This window comes from Dermacentor albipictus, chromosome 10, assembly GCF_038994185.2.
Source record: "Dermacentor albipictus isolate Rhodes 1998 colony chromosome 10, USDA_Dalb.pri_finalv2, whole genome shotgun sequence".
Classification (NCBI taxonomy): domain Eukaryota; kingdom Metazoa; phylum Arthropoda; class Arachnida; order Ixodida; family Ixodidae; genus Dermacentor; species Dermacentor albipictus.
Window position 1 is genome coordinate 71,538,621 of NC_091830.1, and position 20,920 is coordinate 71,559,540.

The window sequence follows — 20,920 nt, forward strand, 5'->3', positions numbered from 1 at the left end:
TCATGCATTCAGGAACACAAAATGACGGCGAGTGTAACCGTATGTAGTACACAAACACTACGGAGTTCGGGCTTTGCTATGAGGCCGTATCACAGGTCTATGCCGTGTACCAATGTAGCACCACCACCCCTACGCGCTTGAGACATCGTTTGCAGCTAAGAAAGCAGGAACGTTTGTTGTACACCAACGGAGCCTCAAGAGGAAGTGCTGTGCTGGTTATATCACTGCGTTGGTAGAAACTCCCTCGAATTTTCTTATGAGCATAGGAAATTGGGAGTGTCGTATATGCATGGCCGAATGAGTATCATGGAACGTCGTGGGTATGTTAGGAGTGATCTATTTTCTTTACTGAGGACAAATTGTGTGAACGCACTCGTTTTACCTTTAGAGTGCTTGTATACCTTCGCTAGTCTAATACGGCATTTGTATCCATGAATACTGACTCCCTATATTAATATTGCTGTCATGTTAAGGTAGCCTATGCTCAATAAATAGTTACCTTTTCAATGAATGCAACTTCAGCAGGCTTACATTCTGAGCTTCTGAATAACTTAACTATAGACAATGTACAATACAGCATTTCAAATAGATTTATTACAGAAAGAAATACTGAAATGAGATATTGTAACGTCCGCATATAACTAAGACCATATTTACACGGGCTTCGAAAGACATATTGTAGAACATGAACTCGTTAAAAGATGCTACCGAGGAGCTGAACAAATGTGCGGAGCAATACGGTTTCGCAACTTCCTCTCACATGTGCACGTGCCTCAGCACTGGTGCTGACTTCTATGCCCTCATGGCACCTCGTGCGAGCAGCCTAAAGCAGTAGTTCCCAATGCCGACGTAAAGGCTATGCATTGGATTCCAATGACGGCGAACCTGATGGTTTCAAATGCGAGTGCTTGCGAACACCAAATTCGTGCTTGCAAGGACTGACATTTGAACTGCCAACGGTGACGTGATAAAAGTGTGGCCGCCGTTATTACGGCATCGCCTGGTGCCCTCGTGTTCATTTGACAATGACTGTTTGCGGCCGAAGCCTGCGATGTCAAAGTGTCGATCATAAACGCCTTTTTCCATGCAGGCGACTCTTGTTAGTGCCGCGGTAACAAAGATAACAAGCGAGGAAATTTCTCCGTGACCTGCTTAGAGTGCATCAGGGAAATTTGTTCTTGTGAAGTTGGTCGTTACGCAAACACGTGGCCGTTGTAGTAAGTTTTAATAGCCATTCAGTTCTTACATCTCTACGAGCTCAGTTCTCAGAGGTCCCTTTGTGTGTCATGAAAAATTTTGTATCAAGCGCTGGCTATATTCCTGGCGTCCTGCCACTCCTTCGCCCACAGGCTCATGAAGTCTGAGTCCTTCGAAGCCTCCTGTATCTTGTCCTCAATTCTTGCCAGCTGCTGCTTTGTCAAGGTCTCGCGCCACCCACCGGCCCTCCCAACGCGGACAAAGTTGACTTCCTCCTTTAACAATGTGCTAGATTCTTCCGTCTTTAGTTTTGCCATCATGGCTAGGATTTCGGGATCCTTGACAAATAGGCGGGCCAGTTCCTCGTGAGTTGCCTTGAGAAACCCTTTCATATATGTCACGCTGCTACGATCCTCGATAGTTTGAAGCAAGTCGTCGTTGTCTTCCAGTTGACTTCCGTGCTCTTCGCCGAGGAAGCGGGCCAACTTGATGATCGTCCCGCGTTTGTCGCGCGCTAGCTGCTCGTAAGTCATAAAGAAAACGTTAGGTTCGTCCCTGTGAGCGTAGCCTTCTGCGACATGCTTGAAGTAGTCGCCGAAACCGGACTGTCCGTCTATAAAGGCGTCTAGCACTTCGTCGAAACTCGCATTTCGCAGCTCCCAGTCGGGTATCGTGGCCATGAAGTGATAGTACGAAATGGCAGTGTCCCAAGGGTTTCGTGCAACGTAGACGTACCTTGCCTTCCGATCGAACGGTAGACGACGAAATGGCAAGTGAGTGCGCATCGTTCGTGGTGCCTCCATTCCCTCGATGGCTTCTTCGCCTTGGAACTCGATGAAGGGAGACCGCTTGACGAACTCCTCGAAGTCACGTGGTCCCTCTCCCTTGTGAAGAATCAGCTGTATGATTTGCTGCACCCAATGTGTCCCGCATTTCGGAAACGCCACCTGCGCATCAGTGAGACAGCGTTAGTGCTCCGAGTTTGCTACGGAGCTTAAACCGCCTTTATCCCGACAGCTTAGCGGCTATGGTGCCACGCTGCTAAGCCTTAAGTCACGGATCCCATTTCCGGCAATGATGGTCGTATTTCGATGGGAGCGAAATGCAACAAACGTTAGTGGGTTTACTTAGATATAGGCGCGCCTAAATAAAAAAAGACGATCATAACTAATGCGGAGCCCCCATTACACGTCAGTGACACGTGTAATTGAAATATTATTTGCCTGCCCTGTGCAGCAGCGTGCAGGGCTTGGCGGAAAGTTTAACATAACGAACGTATCGTCAAAACCAGCGAATATCCCTTTCTGTGCGTCCGATGGTACATCCTTTTCCAAAACAGAAACGACCTCGCAAGCAAACATGCATGGTGTTAGCCACAGTACCACGCAAAGGAAGTAACACAGGGATTGCTACTTACGTTTAAAGGATGAAATTTTAAGGGGCTGAAGCAACGCTTGCAGAGGTACATCGTTTCTGTAAGGGATAGTTACGGCTAGACACAAAATATTTTGGCACTGAAAATGTGGGCGTTATGGGTGTTATACAGGCACTAAAGGCGTGACTTCAAGGACGATAGGGAAAGGAATAGGCACTAGAAACTGTTCGAAAACTATGACTGTTTGAGTTATTGGATGTGTAGCCAATTTGAACATCAAGAAATTGACATAGCATTGACCTGTGATGTGTGAAAGGCAACCATAATATCGGGAAAACCACTTGACACGAATTTGCTGTACACAGAAGAGGCCACCTTTTATTTATTTGATATGCCGCAATACTATAAGGGAATAGTGTGCTATATTTTTAATATCTTTCCTGCTTACAATGGCGCATCGAGTGGAGCAAGTGCGAAAAACATAAGGTGCTCCTAAATGATTAAAGAAAGAAGCTAAAATTTGTGCGTAATGTATTGAAGTCAACAAGTGCTTCAGAAATACAAAAATGGTTGCATAGTGTACATTTGCAAACGTTACTAAGATATACAAGAACAGTAACACATGATTGTTATTTCTAGGTTTTGCGGTTCAAGACTGTGCTCCCCTCTTCTCCCTCAGAATCAACTTGTTGACTGAATACGAGCACTCGACATCGACAGAGGCAAATTGATCGTTTTATCGTTGAGCGTACACAATGTGGGATTCATGTGTTCGCGTCTAAGAACCTTTCAAATTGCTTTAAATAGAAAAAAATCACGTTTCTCGTCTGAGAGTGCACCTGCGTACAAACCTATTGAAAAAGTGCTGCCACAAACGTAGGGAGCATCGGGCATGTGCTTGGGCGCGGTAGACGTGTCGCAACTCACGAGCTGTTCACAATAACTCTTTCTTTCTGTTTTCTATAGTACGATGACTTTATGCTTCGCAAGGTGTTTCTTTTATTATGTAGCTGAGCTCTTTATCATGCATTTCTTTGCTTATTCAAAAAAAAAGAGGAGGGTATGACAAAGTGAGGCATAGAGCGCTTTGCTCACCGAGATTACCTTGGCCGCCATGGGCTTGTGTATCCCTACGGCCATAGAAGAGTGGCGGCGCCGAAGCGGGGGTATTGCGCAACTACCACAGTAGGTATTTCAGTCAGACGTTACAAGGTTAACTATGCCTACTATACATACGGCCTAATCAAAATCAAAATTAGGTATTTCGACTCTACAGTCTACTGTACAAATTTTTCTGAAAAATTGCGCGCTTGCAGTTTAATACGGAGTTGCGTATTCCCTGCCGCAGAAGGAGACTTTTCATGACGATTTTATCTGGCATTGCACTGGCACGTAGTGAGAGGTCCGAAAAATCTCAATGAACATTGACAACGCGAGCACTTATGTGCAAGGTCACAATGCAAATAGGCGACATCTCCCGTGTGCTGACATTAGCAACAGCGTCTGTCAACGCTGTCATATACTGTAAAAAGAAGTAACAGAATATGCTATGAACAGAAAACACCAGAAGAGCCCCCAAAACAGCATTTACAGTTTCTAGAATCCAAAATAGGCATAATAGGTGCAAGCTACAAAAATATGCATTCAAAGGCACTCTAAAGACCCTGTTCAACCACGCCATAATTTGTGGTCGTACACCAAAATGATGGGGCCCTGGCGTGCAGGACGAAATAGGCATTTCCGTGAAGTCCGGGCTTTAGGTATCACCCATAAGCAGCAGAGAAAAATACTTAGCCAGAGGAAAGCAGGTTGTTGCTAATGAATATGTGTGCCGCCGACGCGCCACGTATCTATGCCAGTACGTGAGCTTCTACTCCGTAAAAAACGAAGATATATTTACCATTGCCGTTTATCTGCATCTAGAGTGAATGCACATGTTATATAGACAGTGCAGAAGCCGCTCGATAGCGTGGGAAATAAGAAGAGCTCCACTTTCATGTTGCGAATGCTCCTCTTGTCATGAGCGAACGACTGCAAAGGCCCGAAAGGACAGTAATCATGCTCAGTGTTAGTGTTACGTATTACAGAGCGTACAACAAGAATACAGACGTTTAAGATAGTATATGGACATAACGTGAAATTGGTCCTTTCCTGTGTCCGTTGCTTGTCCCTTATTTCAAGCATAAGACCTTATAGGGCCTCTGAAAGGATTCGGACAAATTTTGTAGACGCGTAGTGTACAGCTAAAGTAGGTCATTCGCACCCCCATTAGTGCGAAGCGTCTCACATTAAGAGAGCTATGGACGATTGCAAGTTACTCTTCTCCCTATAGACATGATTTTCTCCTCAACTCGTTCGCCGATTGATCGGGGCTAAGCTGTGCCTTCACTGGCTCTGCGTCGTGACGGCACGTCGTGTCGTCTACTTCCGGTTCTCGAGGAGCGAGCGCGCGAAGCCTCTCCAAACTCTCCGCCAGCTGCTTGGCAGTCGACCCCAAGCGAGAGCTATCGAAGCAGCGTGCGTTGCGTGCATTCTGTCGCAGCGCCGAGTGTGTCTGGTATTCCGGTAACCACAGGCGAGCTGGGCGTTTCAACGGAACGTTGGAGGCATAAACTCAAGCTGATGAAGAAACTTTAGCGTAGGCGTACGTGGAGCTGCCTGATCGGTCTCCACGGTCCAGCCACCCGTTGGCGCAGAGCTTAACGAGCCAGGCAAAGAGCTAATATTGTTTTAACCAAGTGTAAAACATTTTAAACATAACAAGAACCACGTGCTAACGATTACACTCCTGCGAAAAATTAACACCAGCAGCAAAGAATACATTTCGTTACTGCAACTGTGTGTGGTTGAGCTCTGTGCCACCTGGTGGCTGCACCGTGCACACCGCTCATGTTTGCACCTCCGCTCATCCCCTGACACTCCCAGCCCAGTCCACTCGCACTTGCATTTGCCCGAATACCGGACACCACAAAACACTATTGTGTTAGTAATCCTCCGGCGTAAAGTGACGGCTGCAAATACGGAAATCCTGGCGCCGATCGGATACCGATGGTCCGATGCACTCCAGCCACTCCACTCGTGTGCTACCTTGCAGAGGGAAACAATGTCGCAGCTTGACATATTGGCAGTCGCTACCTTTGCAGCCCACAATGTAAGAAGGGCGAACCACGGTGCTCGCAAAAGGAAAGATCAAGACCAACACTGACTAAGTAGCTCTCGCAAACACGGAGCACATTGTAACACAAGCAGATGACACTTGCTGTGTGCCGGAAGTCCTTAAGTGTAGCGAGAAATTGTTCTTGTGCATTCTCTTTCTGTTACTTTCTTCTTATAGAAACAAATTGTCTAACATTCCAACTATTACGAACATCATTTGTTCACCACAAAGGTCGAAAAATTATCGACGGCGCGCCCTAGGCAGCCAATCGGAGAGCTCGCCCACATGAAGTCAATTGGACGAGTTAGGACATATGGGCAGGGGCGGCTGAAAATTCGGCAGAGTAGGGTGCTGCGATCGGCAGCGTTGTACATTTTTCAAAGCTTATAATAAATTACATGCTTTACACGGAGCACTTAGATGCGTCAATTAATGATCAGAAGGACCTACTCTAATGGCTCAGTATGTTTGTACAAAACCTCCAAAATCATTTCAGGGTCTCTTTAAAGCAAGCCAATTTCCTCACCTGCACCACGTCGCCTTCCTGCAGCTTAAGTTCTTTCGCCTTGAAGAAAAGTTCTTCATTCACGAACCTGGTGTATGGAATGCCATCAATTACCATGGAACGGTGCTTCTTGTCGTCGGAAGCCATCACGCTCCTGGTTCGGGGTCTGAAAGACATCATAGCGCAAGTTCGTTGAAACCATTTCCTGGAACGCACTCGCGCCTTGACAAACGCGTCAATATTCAAAGCTTTTCGTTGACTCCACCAAAATGACGGTACAGCCGTCGTACCAAGGTGGTCCCTTAGTTGAAGCAAGTCCAAGGCAAACTGCTTTCTAAAAAGGAAGTCAATATATGCCATGTTGCAAGGCAGACTAAATACTTACAAAACCTGTAAGACTGACCCTGAAGTATGCACATATAATTTTGCGTCCCTATCGAAAGCATTTAAATAAAGAAAGTCGACAGAATTCAAAAGTTCGCAGCACAATTTTTATGCTGCTACTACCCAGGACTGATTCCTGTAACAGGCAAAATTACTCGAGCGAGCCTTCAGCTTCTTGCACAACCTAGAATTATTTAAGACCTAAGTTGTCTATCTCTTTTGCCATGGTCAGTTTCAGATGTCACATTCACACTACCTACAGGTCCCACGAAGACACCCAGAAAGGAGATCACAGTGTAGTCATACGTTGACTAGCAAGTCATGTCAGTGTGCATAAGAATTCCTTATTCCCGTTTGTAATAGCACATGGGAACAAACTACATGGCTACTGTTGTAAAGTGTTGTTGCAAACTACTGCTTTAAACTGCACAATAGCAGAATCACTAACACATTTTATTCGGAACATCAATATTTTGTTTTGTGTACTTGGTGATTAGTGATCCTCTGCAATAATTCTTTTGTGTTACTGCTGCCGATCTGTGTGTTTCGTCTTGTTTACGAGTCTAAAAAGCTACTTGCAGCCGAAAGTGCTAGCCGTATGTAAAACTAGAACAACACCCAATAGTTGCAGTGCTGCAAATTTTTAAGTAATTCCTCGAACATATTGCAAGCGCCTAGTCATCCGGCAACGCTGACCGCGTCTGCCATCTTTCGGCGTAGCTGCGAGCAGGCTGCGTATGGGGAGGCTCGGTCATCCTAGTACAGTTAACAATAGCTTTGGGAGTGCAACAATGACATCATTTGCCCCGTGTTTAATGGACACTGTGCTGACAAGAACGAGCACAGCCACGCCGGATTTTCGTACCCTTGTACGTCCGTGCGCTCGGCCATCTCAAGAGGCGCACTGCTTCCCAATCAAAACAACCTGCGAGTGTATTTTCGCAGTGATCTGTATTTCAAGCATGAGCTAAGCGGCAAGCGAATTGTTAATTTGCTCTCCAGTTCTCGCGTCATGCTTTTAAAAGAACTTTTCATTGGAACACGGCGTCCGAGGCGCATTGCATCACGTAATTCCAGCATATATTTGAATTCGAAGCATTCTTTCGTCTCGTTCTGGGTTCCTTGCGGAAGGTATGGGTAAGTATATAGGTTGCCGTATCACATCGTTTCTTCTCACTTCAATAAAAATATATATGCAGATCCAAACCAAATATTTGAAATTTATGTGAAGCAGGTAATTAAATTATATACAACTGTTCATTTTCTACAGAGCGTTTTGCAGCGCAGCGCTACCGTGCCTGCCAGGCAATACAGCAGGGCGCAGAGGCTCCCAACCACGTAACCCACGTGACCGAAGATCGCAATGTCGCCCATACGCTCATTTCGCTGTGACGCTGTCTCCAGGCTCGACCAACTTTTCCATTGAGCTATATCTACGATTGCCCAATCTTATTCGGCGAAATACCGAGCCCAACCAAGGCACACCAAACTCTGGGAAAGAAGGCAAACAAAACTTTTTTATAAAATTATGCGCCTTGGGTGTGTATTTCATCAGTCAGATTTGTACACGTTAGAGAAGAAAGAAGGTAACGCATTACAATTATTTAAGACAAAAATTTAATTGCTTGTAGTGACCACTTGCTGCCAGACGAAAGGAAGTGAGCAATTACTAAAAAGTATTCGATGACATTTACATTGGTTTGCTACCAATATTTATTCACATACACAAATGCAGGCAATGAAATTTACTGACATGACCTTTACTAAAATTGTCTTTCAAAATTTCTGTCTCTGGTCGTTTCTGTCTCCTTGTGAAGACATCAGCAGTAACAGTGAAAACCCATGTACCAAACTGGAACTGAACCAAGAAAATGAAAAATAAGAACAAGAAAACAAAATAGAATGACATTATTTTAGCACGAACCAGAACTTGTGTGGAAGCTTGCGACCTTCTTTCACTCCGAAACTGAACCGAAAAGAAAGAAAAGTAACGGGTTTTCGCTCAAGCTATCGAGTTCCAGTGCCATATTTTATTTACGCATCATTTATGCACCCGTGCTCAGTGGTGTTTGTCAACGCGCATGAACTTTCTGTCGATTTGTAAGGGGCAGCGTCATTACTGTGGCTTTGAACGCGTCGCCAACCTTAGGTGGGCATGTTATTTAGGCACTCGGTAGTGTTTGAAATCACTGACCATCAGATACATTTGCGTCGGTGGTACGCCTATATAAATGATGAAGCGCTGCCTAAGTCAGTGGTCGCTATTGATGTTACTGGTGTGCAAACTGAAGTATAGGTGCGATAGAAAGGACGCATTGCGTCTGTGTTACTACTTCTGCCACAGTGTGATTTTTTGACGTGAAGCGTCTTTAAAATCGGCCAGAGGGGGTCGCTAGCTTTGCAACCTTAACTACTCACGCGCCTTAGTTTCTGCATCATTGTGCAGAGGCAGAAAGCGGGGCGCTTGTTTGAAGTTCCAGCTGGTTTATAGCGGCGTAGGCGGATCGATACTTTTCAAGCAATAGCCCAAACGTAGTGAAGGGCCCCTTCAGCAGTGATGGTGTGGCCACAGTTGACGTGGAACACATGGACGTAGGTGGACAGTGAAATGTGGATAATAGAGTTGGAAAGGTGGAGTTAACAATAATTGCTTTCTTAATGAATGACCTTACGGCACATGTCCCAATTTACGAATCGTAGTATCCGTGTTTTCAAGATGAACCCACTTGAAATGAATTTCCTGTTTTACACCAGTTTCAAGATAATATTTACCAAAGTTTGGGACGAAGTGCATGGACGTTCCAGTTACTTTTATGTTTCAATGCATAAAAAAGCGTTTTCGCAAAAGAATAATTTGAGCAACCGTGAATTTTTACAGCCAGTTTGATGACGCATATCTTCAAACTGGTGTCATTCTGAAAATACATTTAAAGTGGAGACACCTTGCAAACTCACCGGGGACAATTGGTAAGCTGCCACCTGTGCCATAAAGTAATTAATGTAGCAGCTAATTAGTAAATCCTTGTTAAGTTCTTGGTAATTAGCTGAATATGTGTTTCGACTGCTCGTGCATGTCCAGCTCTCTCAATATTCCAGCTCAAGGAATAGAGCCATCTGCAACGGACGATTTTTAAAGATTTCGCGAAAGTTAAGAATGACTACCCCCGTATATTGGACGACTAATAGCAGCAGCGGTTGCTCACTGAGTGGCGTTGTGCTCTTGAGCATGACATCACTGATTTGATTTTAAGTGCCGTGGTCGGATCCAAATGTGCGGTGGAAAGCAAGAACATGGTGCGGTGCCTAAGCTCGAGAACTAAATGAGGAACCGTAAATGTCAAAATTATTACAAAAGTTTCATGCTTAATGGAGGCTCCGAAGCCGAAAAAATGACAATAATCTTTGCGTAGTGAATCGTAGATATCACAGGGAAAACAGCCTAATTTATTTCCATTTCAGGTGCGAAAAAAGAAACGTTGCTTGTCCCCAGACATAATCCATGCACACATGCATACCCTAAAATAGAAAGTCATCGATGGGAGAGATCAGCCGTATATTTCGAGCACCATTTCAACAATGTCTTACGCTTGTGGTGCTACTCATACGGAAGCACAGAGTGTAGAGTGTTAAGTGGAAGATTGCGTGCGTAATCTCGAATGCAGTAATACAATGGAATGTTTGTTCAAACCCTTCGAACCAGTGTAGCAGATAACGGTTGCAGACAAACTGCCCTAAGAGGAGCAATGCTATTTTTTTGCACCGGCGCATTCGTGCTTGTCGGGTATCCGTACGCTAGAATGACCCGCTGATTGTTCGGTGCAGGTTTCCCTTAATGCTAGCCTTTGTCTCTGAGGTCGTTTGCTTTGTGCGCTGATCACGTGCGAAAGGAGCTCTGCTCTGCCAGTGTCCTTTGATGACAGCGCAGTGTTCAACTTCGGTGAGGACGAGATACGCCGTATCGGTGAAAGAGGCCCGGTCTCCCGTGCTCGCTGTCTCCAGCGCTGAAACGACAAAGAGATTTGGGCCTCTTGGGGTCGTCAGGGGCTGTGTGTCAGATCACCATTCCAGCGAAGTACCATCAACAACAAGATGCTCCGGCAAAGAGATAAGATTCTTGCGACGTTCAGCACTCTAGCTAAAAAAAGTATTCCCTAGTGGCAAACTCAATGAAATGCCGCCTTGGTTGGCATTAGACACGTAAAAAAAAGAAAAACACAATTCTTTTTATGGTATGAGAGAAGCGGCGATGCAAAAGGCTGAGAAGGGCGAGTGCTTCTAAAAATGTAAAAAAATAACCCAAAATGTGCGAGCTTAGAATTCCTGTTTTAACTGCTCAAATAAAATTCACAGTCACTTTAGCGAACGCTAAAGTGGATGAAGGCGAAACCCTGTGCACTCAGGGGACGTTATTTAATTACTTGACACCATTCGAATGCGTTGTCATCTGATATTATTTTTCTCTGACCAAATGTGTTAAGTTCGAGTGCCTAAATGGATTCTATCTTAATTAACTGTGCCTTAATTAACACCAATGGAAGTGGGTTGGACCCCCAATGGTGGCTGTATCAATTTTGGTGCCATTCAGTTTCGGTTGAAGAATTTAACGATTGAGAAAACTTCAGGGCTCGACATACACTAAAGGTCATGGGTACGAGTGCCTTAATTCACTTGGCTTTAATTAAAACCAAAGTTGGTGCTCTCGACTCCCACCAATGGTCGTAGGTTCGACTATCAATGGCGGTGACATCGCTACTGACTCTGTAAGTTTAAGTACTCCACCTTCCGACTCGCCATAGCTGAATGAAACAGACTAGACCCTACCATCACGGAAATTGCACCGCTATCACAATTCACTGCACGCATATAAGAAACAGATCAACACTAACAGGTTGAGTTTCGCTTTGTCGCTACGTGTGCTCGCACTTATTTTCTTTTTGTCGGTGTGTGTGGTTTGTCGTAGTGTGAAACTTGGCCCCTTTTTACGAGAAAGTTCGCATTTCTACCCGCTCGGCATGTTTCTTGTACGCGATGATTTACTTTGGATAACTAATGCATTTATTTCTGTGACGCCTCCTAATACGAAGTATGGCTTGGTTGATATTTGGTATTCGTGCTTAGTCTGTTTCATCAGCTATTTTTTTTTCCTGCCACATTAAGTATTCACGTTTGCCAATTCCTTTTTATCGTGTAAAATATTTGCCTTGTGAGACTGTATCCTGTAGCCTGTAAGACTTGTAAGCTTGTAAGCCGCGTTTCAATGAGAGCAGCAGTACTGAAATCAAATAAATAAAGAAACACAAGTCTATATATATATATATATATATATATATTTATGTATATATATATACGTGTGTGTGTGTGTGTGTGTGTGTGAAGAAATGAAACTGAGAGGCTCACTTTTTGTGAATCGTGACCATATAAAGTCAGCAAACAATAAAGCCAAGGACACCTCAATGCGTTCCTTCGCTTGAATGTTTGCTGGCTTTATATGGCCATATATAAGAAATCGAACCCATCGGTGTGTCTGCGCTATATATATATATATATATATATATATATATATATATATATATATATATATATATATACGCGGCGACGATTTTATCACCCTTGAATTTTATACGGAATGTCACGGCGACGCCGACGCCCACCGCAGAAGTGTTCCAGGGGGGTCCATATAATTTCTAGCGCAATAAAACGAAGAAGTGGACGCGCGCTCGTCCTTCGCTCAATCGACTCTACAGCGGAGTCAGGGTCACGATCTGCCTTCCTCTGTTCCGCACGAACAATTTTTTTTTTGCAGCGAAGCTGTTAGCCTTTAGTTGGTCGGTGATTTGTCGTGTCCGCGTACATGGTTTTGCTCACAAGAAAAAAACGGCAGCTGGACGGCTTTTTGTTTGAGTTTCCGCCTAAGAGATTTAAAACTTGAAGCAGCGTGAAGAAGACAAGGCAAGAATCGAAAACCCACACAACCGGCGCTGCAGAGTTGTAGAACGAGCGCTGTTCTGTTGTGCGTGTTTTCGGTTGTTGTCTTCGTCTTCTTCGGGCTGCTTCAAGTTTTACTCAAGATGAACCAAGTCGTCCAAATGTAGTTATTGCTACTAAAGAGAATGAAGTTTTCTCGTATATTCGAGTTAGAATCCTATGCTATCATGTTTGCAGGTTGTGCATAAGTAGTGTTTTAATGAATTTCCTGACGCTTTCTACTCTGAGATATTCAATTAGTTCAAGACTGCCTTGCGCTATAGGTGGCGGACCTACAACAATAGGTATGTAAGCTAGTTGTGTTAACGGTGCTGCCCCCTAGGGGCCGCGGTCCTTCAGACAGACCTCAAACGACAGCTGAAATGGCGGCTGAGAAAGGGCATTGTCTTTCTGTTCCCGCGCAACAGATTTACGTTTTCTCGAACGTTCCAATATCAATCCGAAGCTATCATGTCGGCAGCTTGCGTGTAAGTCGTACTTCACGTATTTTTCTGACGGATATTAATTTTAAACATTCATTCAGTCCAATAATGTACTTGCGCATGGCGCAGGGCCTAGAAGAATGAGGGTGCATGCTGCAGTTGCGGACAGGAGAGTGCGGGCGTACCGTACGTCGCTTGTGGTGGTGGCTTGTGACCTCGGCAACTGCTTCGCTCTACATATACTTTCGAAAGGTGAAACCAAAGAGGATTTTTTTTCGGCAAGCGTCCACCTTCGTGGATGAGGGATGCGCATTTTATCGAAATGCGCCATTTTGCCTTGGTGGCTAATAAAGCTTCGGATATGTACGCCGATTCTTCTCACAGTGCGTGCAATGTGCACAATTGTTTCATCTGCACTTCAATCGTAAGCACGAACTCTATGATTTCGCGCTTTAGCAAAGTTGTGCCTACAGAAATTGCATTGAACGATAGAGGTCTGCGGAACGCACCAAAAAATCTTATTTCGGGCCTGTTCTGCTCAACTACAGAAAAACAGCTGCAGGCTTCATTAGCGCTATATTTACGAGGATCATCTTATGACGTGTTGGGCGGGGTTCCGAATCGGCTTTTTGGAGTTTCGTACCGTCCAGGGCACGAAGCAAGGCGATTACTGAAGCGTACTGTATCTTGGCAGCCGGATAAATATGCAGACTGTGTAGACAAGAGCGAATTCAGTAAAAGGTCGTAGCGTTGTACGTGAACGAGGTAGCGAGTAAATAAGTAAATGTAGCGAGTGAGGTAGCGAGTTACTGCTACCTCGTAAATGAGGTAGCAGTAAACGATGTAGCGTTGTCTGGCGTGTCAAAAGTTTGAGCAATGAATTGCCCATTTAGCGGACCCAATAGCTTTTCTCGCAGCCTGTGGTTGACGAGATTACATTTTACCTTTATTTGATGTCAATTGTCGTCTAACTTTCATCCCAGGTTCTCGCAGTCTAGACTGCGTGGTATACCACGTGTCAGGGAATCAGAATTGTGAGCTAGCTTGAATGAAAACCTTCACTTCAGGTGAATGGCCAGGTGAATGGGATTTAGTCAGATGTATTTTCAACTTTCTGTTCAGCACAGAGAGGACGCAGTCCTGTGACGACAATCGCATTGCGATAGATTATAGCATGCCGAACAATTATTCGAAGGGCTGCGACCTGACATTACATTTTCATGGATGAGGGAAAGGTCTCGTGTATGATATACGTATAGGCAAGTTTTCTTTGTGCCAACCTTGGAGTTTCCTCTATGCAGCTTTTGGTTAGTTAGACCACGTTTTTCGAATGAAAGCCCACGGTGATTACGCAAATCACGCCGCTACACAAAAATTCTATCTAATCTGACGTCACTTGCAAAAAAAAACAACGAAAACACTCAATTCAAAACTAAACTAATTCATGATTACATTTTTTCACCATGAGGGCACGCGCTTATTTTGAAAATTGAAGCAAATTGTCATAATAGACTACTTTCAAGTTCCGGCTGTTTAAAACGGCCATGCTCTACGAAATAATTGTACTTGAATTATTGGTTCAATTTACTTGATTGAACACGCAACACTACGAAACACGGCTCCCTTTGCAACACTTCTGTGTCACAGCAGGGTGGAGAAACCTGAAGCGGGGCTACACGGTACGATAAACCAGTCCATTTCGTATCTGCTGCTGTAGTGACTATGCATCCTATAGGGAGTTGCATAATATTGCGGGAAGATCGACATCAGCTTCAGTTCATTTCGTGCTGCTACGTCTCAGGAGTATTGCGCCGGGAGCTGCGCTTCCAGGAGCTGCGTGAGTAATTAGATAAATTCAAAACGTAGTTCGAGGTCAATATCGCGGCGTACATGGTCGTTTTGAACTGTATAAGAACGGAAGTAGCCTTTTATGGCGATCACGTTGAACATTACACTACAAAGATGTGCCGTGAAGATTTGTATACTTGAAGTTATAATGTAATTAATATACTTATTAAATGGCACTGCTTAACTTTTCTCGCGAATAATGTTCGCCGGGTCATACATTTACTGTATGGTCAGGCGATCCGAATAACATTCTAGGGGAATTTTGAAACGTTTGAGTTGCGATACGCGGTGTGTGTTACATCCTGACGCGATGCCTTTGGCACTACGCCGTTGCTGGTGTACCGCTGGAAGGAACGCTGGCAGTCCCTGAGCCAGCACGGCGTGTGAAAAAACAAAACAAAATTAGAACAGGCACGATTCCCGAAGAAAAAAAAACAAGGAATAAACTTATACTGCAGTGAACTACAATGATACGTACCACGATGAAAGAAATTTGGCCACTATTCTTACCCACGTGAAGATGTCCAACGCTTTCGTTGACAGTGCCGCTACTGAAGGATGCGTTCGTTAGAATGCTGGAAGAGTTAAAAATGAAACCGGGAACGTTTCCTCGACTGGCTGCCTTCTTTTACCGATGTCTCTCTTTAATGAGGAGCGACCACGCTACTCCCTACTATAAGCATCGGAATGGAGGCGGGGCTGGTTATCGCGGTCGGGCCTCCACGCCGGGGCGGTGACTGCACGCTCTTTGTCTTTATCATCGACAGAGATACGAGAAAACCAAAGGTCTGTGCACACTCGAAGCGAGAAACTTGAAAACGGTCACGGAAGAGATATCGTCGAGTGTGGCCTAGGAGTGTATTGTTTCTACGCATTATCGCGTCAACGGTGTCCTACTGCGTCAGCTGTGAGGGTGGCTTCGCGATAGGACTTACCGGTCAGCATTCCATACTTTAATCGCTGTGCCTTCACCTAATGGCTGGGACTATGCAGGCGCATAATTGTTGCGGGAGAACGCGAAGATGGCCTAATTGTTAGCATGTATTTCATAAGCGGCCTAAATCTACTTGGAGGAAAGCTGGAATCAAGTGGTAAAGCAAAGCAGTGCTGGAAGGACAATTTCGACAGCATGTTTTTACTTTACCGTTAAATGAAAGTCCGCGACCTATAAGCTTTACCAACATCAGTGACAAGCCTCAAGGTCCCTTAAATGATTTACTATAAGAGATTTTCTGCCGGCCGGTTCCGTTTTGTATTCCAGGATCTTTATGTGATGCTGACGTCACGACGCAGAAGCTGATCACGTGCGAGGAAGGTATTTTGGCGTTTTGTACCTCACTCCAGCTTGCTCTGCGCTCTGTGTGTTAAACATTGGGCCATGCAACCGACGACCACGTGACTCTAGCTGCCGGCGGCTGCGCGTTATTAAGAATTGGTTTATGCACAGCCACTTGCACTACACACAAGGTTGCCCCGGTGGCTGGTTCTGGTTCTTTACGAAATTACGCAATAAAACAACGAATTGTGCGTGACGGGACTCACAACTAGACATGTGTTGTCATACGTTGATGGAAATGAAATCACGACGGGTTGTAGTGATAGAATCGAGCACGGAGTTCACGATTTAAGTAGGCAAGATCATTCTAAATTGATGCGGTCGACATCACGATCTGTGCGCCGGGCGGCTCGCTAGCCATGCTCGCACACTCGTTACAAAGTTGGAGGCTACGGAAGACTTTCTTTCAAACACGGTCCTTGAACTCTCCCCCTTAACAGGCTCACTCGACAGGCTAGTAATGTCCTAAGACTTGTAGCCCGCGTCTCAAATAGAAGAGGCTGTCTCAAAGAGGACAACCTGCTCAGAGCTTATCAGGCATTCTTCCCGAGTCATGTTATCTATATCTTGTCGTACCTTAATCTGGGTAAGGCGGAAAAAGTCAAACTCGACTCCTTAATCAGAACCGGATTCAAGTGCGTGCTCGGCCTTCCGCAGTCCACGAGCACCGAAAAGCTGCTGGAGCTAGGACTCCACAACACTACCGATGAGCTAATAGAAGCTCACACAGCGGCTCAAATAATGAGACTATGATCCACTAAGCCAGGGATAAAGATTTTAAAACAAGTGAGTATCCAACCCACACATGAACCGGCGACCAAGGTTAGCTTGACCCGGGAAACTAGAACTCGCATCATGGTTGTCCTCGTCTCGTGAAACATCCACCCAGTGCATAACGAGGGTTGGCAATTCGTGAGAGCCAAGTCCATCCTTTGAAAAATCAATTAGCAGAAACTAGACGCCCTCTTTGTCGATGCTGCCAGATATGACAGTGGGGATAACTTCGCTGTCTCTGTTGTAGACGTGGTTAATGCAGCCTCTATTTATACGAAGTTTGCTCAGGTGGCGGAGGAAGCGGCGATCGCTCTGGCTTTTCACAGCTCAAAAGTTCACCCTATCGTCGTCTCGGACTCGCGCACGGCGGTTAGATCTTTCTCGTCCGCCCTCGTGTCTGAACAGGCGAACAGTATTGTGAACAAAGTACGTCAAAGAACTCAGGAGAGCAGCGGAGGAAGATACCACATCTCGTGGCTCCCAGCCCATCTAGATGGCTCAATTTACCCACTCGGATATAATCCTAACGAGCAGGCCCACGGAGAGGGCGTGATTTCACGTACTGCGCTGTCACGGATAGCCAGGCTAGAAACGAGGACATCCTCAAAGCTCCGTTATGTACTTTCCACGAAATTGTTTCCTAGCAGGAAGACATGTCCAACCCCCACCCCAAATTGAACAAATATCTTGCTATCACACTCAGACATCTGCAAACCCGTTCGTAACCCCCCCTCGGTCCCTTAACAGGATGGACCCTGACCACTCACAGTCATGCCCCAAATGTGGTCATGACTCATACTCTTTTGAAGACATGCTCTGGCTGTGCCTAGACCTTGACGCCTCTCCACCCATCACGAAAGAACAATGGGAGAAATCGCTACTTGTCAAGCCAGCATTTCGTGGTTCAATGTAGCTCTGAAGTCCAGGGGCCAGTTCCACTACTGGCACTGTGTCGGAGTTCATATTTCACGTGACTGTACGTATATGAACATTAATTGTCACAAAATCACAGTATATTCCTCTGTAGCTCTTAACAGTATACAGCCAAAGTATACACAGCGAAATCCACATCCTAATACCTTAGTACTTTTCGTTCTATCGTACTACACCATGTGTTGCCAAGTATTTAAAATGCATCCAATGCTTTCCCCCAGGCAGCTGTTTTTATTCCTGATGATGCCAGGAAACCGAGCCTGATGCCATCAACGCTCAGAAATCTAATCGGGAGCGCGCACAATGTTCCCGCACACCTTTTGTAATGTGCCGTAACACTGAGGTGCTTCTAGTATAAAGTAGGAGAATTGGCTGTAAAGGCAGAAGAGCACGGTTGGGCACATGAGTTTAAGCTCATGAACTTGACTTGCGCAAAGGAAACCTGTCCAAGGTTTCATACTTGCAATATCATAAGCCTATGCATCATCAATATGCCGGCTGCTTTTAACTGGACTAAACAAAATAATTCAACTAATATAAATATTCGTCACATCACTTAATCATTCGAGTGTTCAGATTGGTAACCTCTAGATCGGAGTAAGTTGAGAAGTTGTGTGCGTAATTAACAAATCTACGGTAATTAAATTTTCAGTAATTGATCTTAGGTGGCAAAAGAAGAGTAGTTTGGAGCCCGTCCTCGACATCATCTAGCCGAGCGAAGAAATTTTTATTAAACATGCTTCTGTAAGAGCCATGCGAAAAAAAATTTTCCAATTAAACGCTCTCGGAAAGCGCATCTGACGCAGAAGAAGAACGTCTGTAAAGTCACTTAAAGAACAGTACTTCAAGACGGGACACAAAGGAAGGACCATACACACACTGCCCTAGCAACTTGAAGCGCTGTTCTTTCTGTAATAATGAACCAACTAGCCTGTCAATCAACCCTGAAAAACCTGTAAAGTCAACCTGACCACACCTATTTTATTGGCGTGTCATTAATGGTATGGATCCGTGGGCATGTTCCTTGTGGCAAGTGTTCTTTCGATTTTTATTCACGCTGTTTTTTTTTTCAAAAGCAAGCATTTTAAAGCTTTAGTGTCAATACAGCAGCGAAAGTGTGCCGCTGATAGCTCGCTCGGACGCAGAAGCGACGCATGAAGCAACGATGGTGAAGATTTAGCGTGTCGTTGGCATCAAGACAATGCGTTGCCGCCGAGGGAAGGAAGTTAACGAAAGTGGACACCTCGGTAGCTGTTCAGGGGAGCCGTGTCGATGGTGACGGTGTGATCATGCCGAAATCTGGGACGGCGATATTAACGGCTCAGCCGTTTTTTTTTTGCGTTGATTTCACTAAATATAGGTTTGAATAAACTCTATATCCCATTCATCACCGAGAGTAGATGTAAGTGGGGAAGTGCTCGCTCGCTCACTCTCTCTCTCACACACACACTGACGCACACAGGAGCTCGCACGCACGCCCGCAGACACACAAACACGCACACATACACACGACAGCTCAATGCACAGATCGCCAGGCTCCAGCAGACTGCCACCGGCCGCAAGCTCCTAAAAAGAATAGGGCATAACACAGACGGAATAGAGGATCGGGCAGCTAGCATCACAGACAGCGTTCGCCAGACACTGGAGATAAGCCCCCTACTGAGAAACATGGACCCAATTCTCCGCGCCGCCAGTAATCCACGTAATCCACGTAATCTGCACGAGCAGTTTACGTAGAACGAAACCTAGCCATACTAGAAAACAAAGTATACAAAGACGCAGCCGTATACCCATGGGACCGCAACACTAGAATGTTTATAGTCGCGGCAGCAGTGGTAGACCACACGGGAGAACCAATTAGCAGCGCGACCCTGAGAAAATGTACGGTAACGGAGGGGGAAGAAGTCGCTGTAGCTCTAGCGGCGGCTGAAGGTTACCGCAGGAACAAATCTCTGATAAATCCAACAGACTCTAAAGCAACATGCAGAAACTGCATACAAGGCAGAGTTAGTAAGGAAGCACTGAGAATCCTCCTCGAAACAGAGCATCCTAACAAAAACATAAAACATAGGATCTTCTGGATACCGGCACACACCGGGATAGAGGCCAACTCAAGGGTGGACAACCTAGTTTGCGAACTCACGCGCCGAGCAGGGCAGTCGGAAACCCTAGAGCCCCCGGGGCCTTAACGGTGGAGCCGACGTATGCAGAAATACTTAACCACTACAGAGGAAGGAGACTTAAATACCCCCCACCCCACACATCGCTCACACAACACGAGGCAACCGGCTGGGGAAGACTGCAAGCAGGTACGTTCTTCAACCTGCACACACTACACAAAATGTTCCCTACCCAGTACAGGGATACATGTCCGTGGTGTGGGGCAACCCCCATGTTATGCCACATCATGTGTGAATGCAAGCGTAATTTCACATTTCATAAAGTAAATAACCCAAGTGCGAAACAATGGGAGGGCATGCTCACCAGCAGCGGGCTCGCAGCACAACGGGCAATTGTGCAGCACGCCTGCGAGGCAGCAAGACTCAGCGGTGCCCTGGAATAGGGGCGCCGACCTTGTGAAGCGGCCAGGACTCAAGACATGAAGACACCGGGCCACCGCCGATCTCTCTGAAATATAGAGCAATAAAGTTTTTTTTTTCATTCCATTCCATTCGCCCGCATTCACATTTACATACGCCCACGCATGCACACACCCACAAAAACGTACGCACCTACGCACATGGAACTGCACGCGCAGGCAAACGCGCGTATGCTCGCACACGCATACATGCACTCGTGCGCACGCAGATTCAAATATGTAAACACAAATACAAAGGCAAACGCAAGTACGCCGGCACGCACGCGCAAGGCGTGCACACGCATATACACCCTCTCTCCTTCCCTGCTTATCTTATTTTGTTATAGCGCAAGCTTGACAAGGACAAAAGAAGACACATCAGACACACACAGCGCTACTTTCAACAACAGGTTTATTTCTCGTTCT

At 45.5% G+C, this 20,920-nt stretch overlaps 1 protein-coding gene across 3 annotated transcripts; it reads right to left on the bottom strand.

Annotated features, from left to right (window-relative positions):
• Positions 1–1,208: 1,208 nt before the first annotated feature.
• LOC135899156 (sulfotransferase ssu-1-like) lies at positions 1,209–20,544 on the bottom strand. Of its 3 annotated transcripts, none has more exons than XM_065428436.1 (3): positions 20,401–20,544; positions 6,256–6,400; positions 1,209–2,144 (listed from the first exon to the last, which is right to left on the bottom strand). In XM_065428436.1, exons 2-3 carry the CDS (start codon positions 6,379–6,381, stop codon positions 1,302–1,304), a joined length of 969 nt encoding a protein of 322 aa, XP_065284508.1. In that variant the 5' UTR covers positions 6,382–6,400; positions 20,401–20,544; the 3' UTR covers positions 1,209–1,301. The 3 variants fall into 3 exon arrangements, with proteins under 3 accessions (XP_065284508.1, XP_065284490.1, XP_065284499.1); XM_065428418.1 differs by lacking the exon at positions 20,401–20,544 and adding an exon at positions 15,384–15,540; XM_065428427.2 differs by lacking the exon at positions 20,401–20,544 and adding an exon at positions 15,352–15,524.
• Positions 20,545–20,920: the final 376 nt, after the last annotated feature.

Coding starts and splice junctions, on each gene's coding strand:
- LOC135899156 (XM_065428436.1), bottom strand. CDS start 6,381: ATGGCTTCCGACGACAAGAAGCACCGTTCCATGGTAATTGATGGCATT. Junction 2,145..6,255: donor AGGAAGGCGACGTGGTGCAG/GTGAGGAAATTG, acceptor ACTGATGCGCAG/GTGGCGTTTCCGAAATGCGG.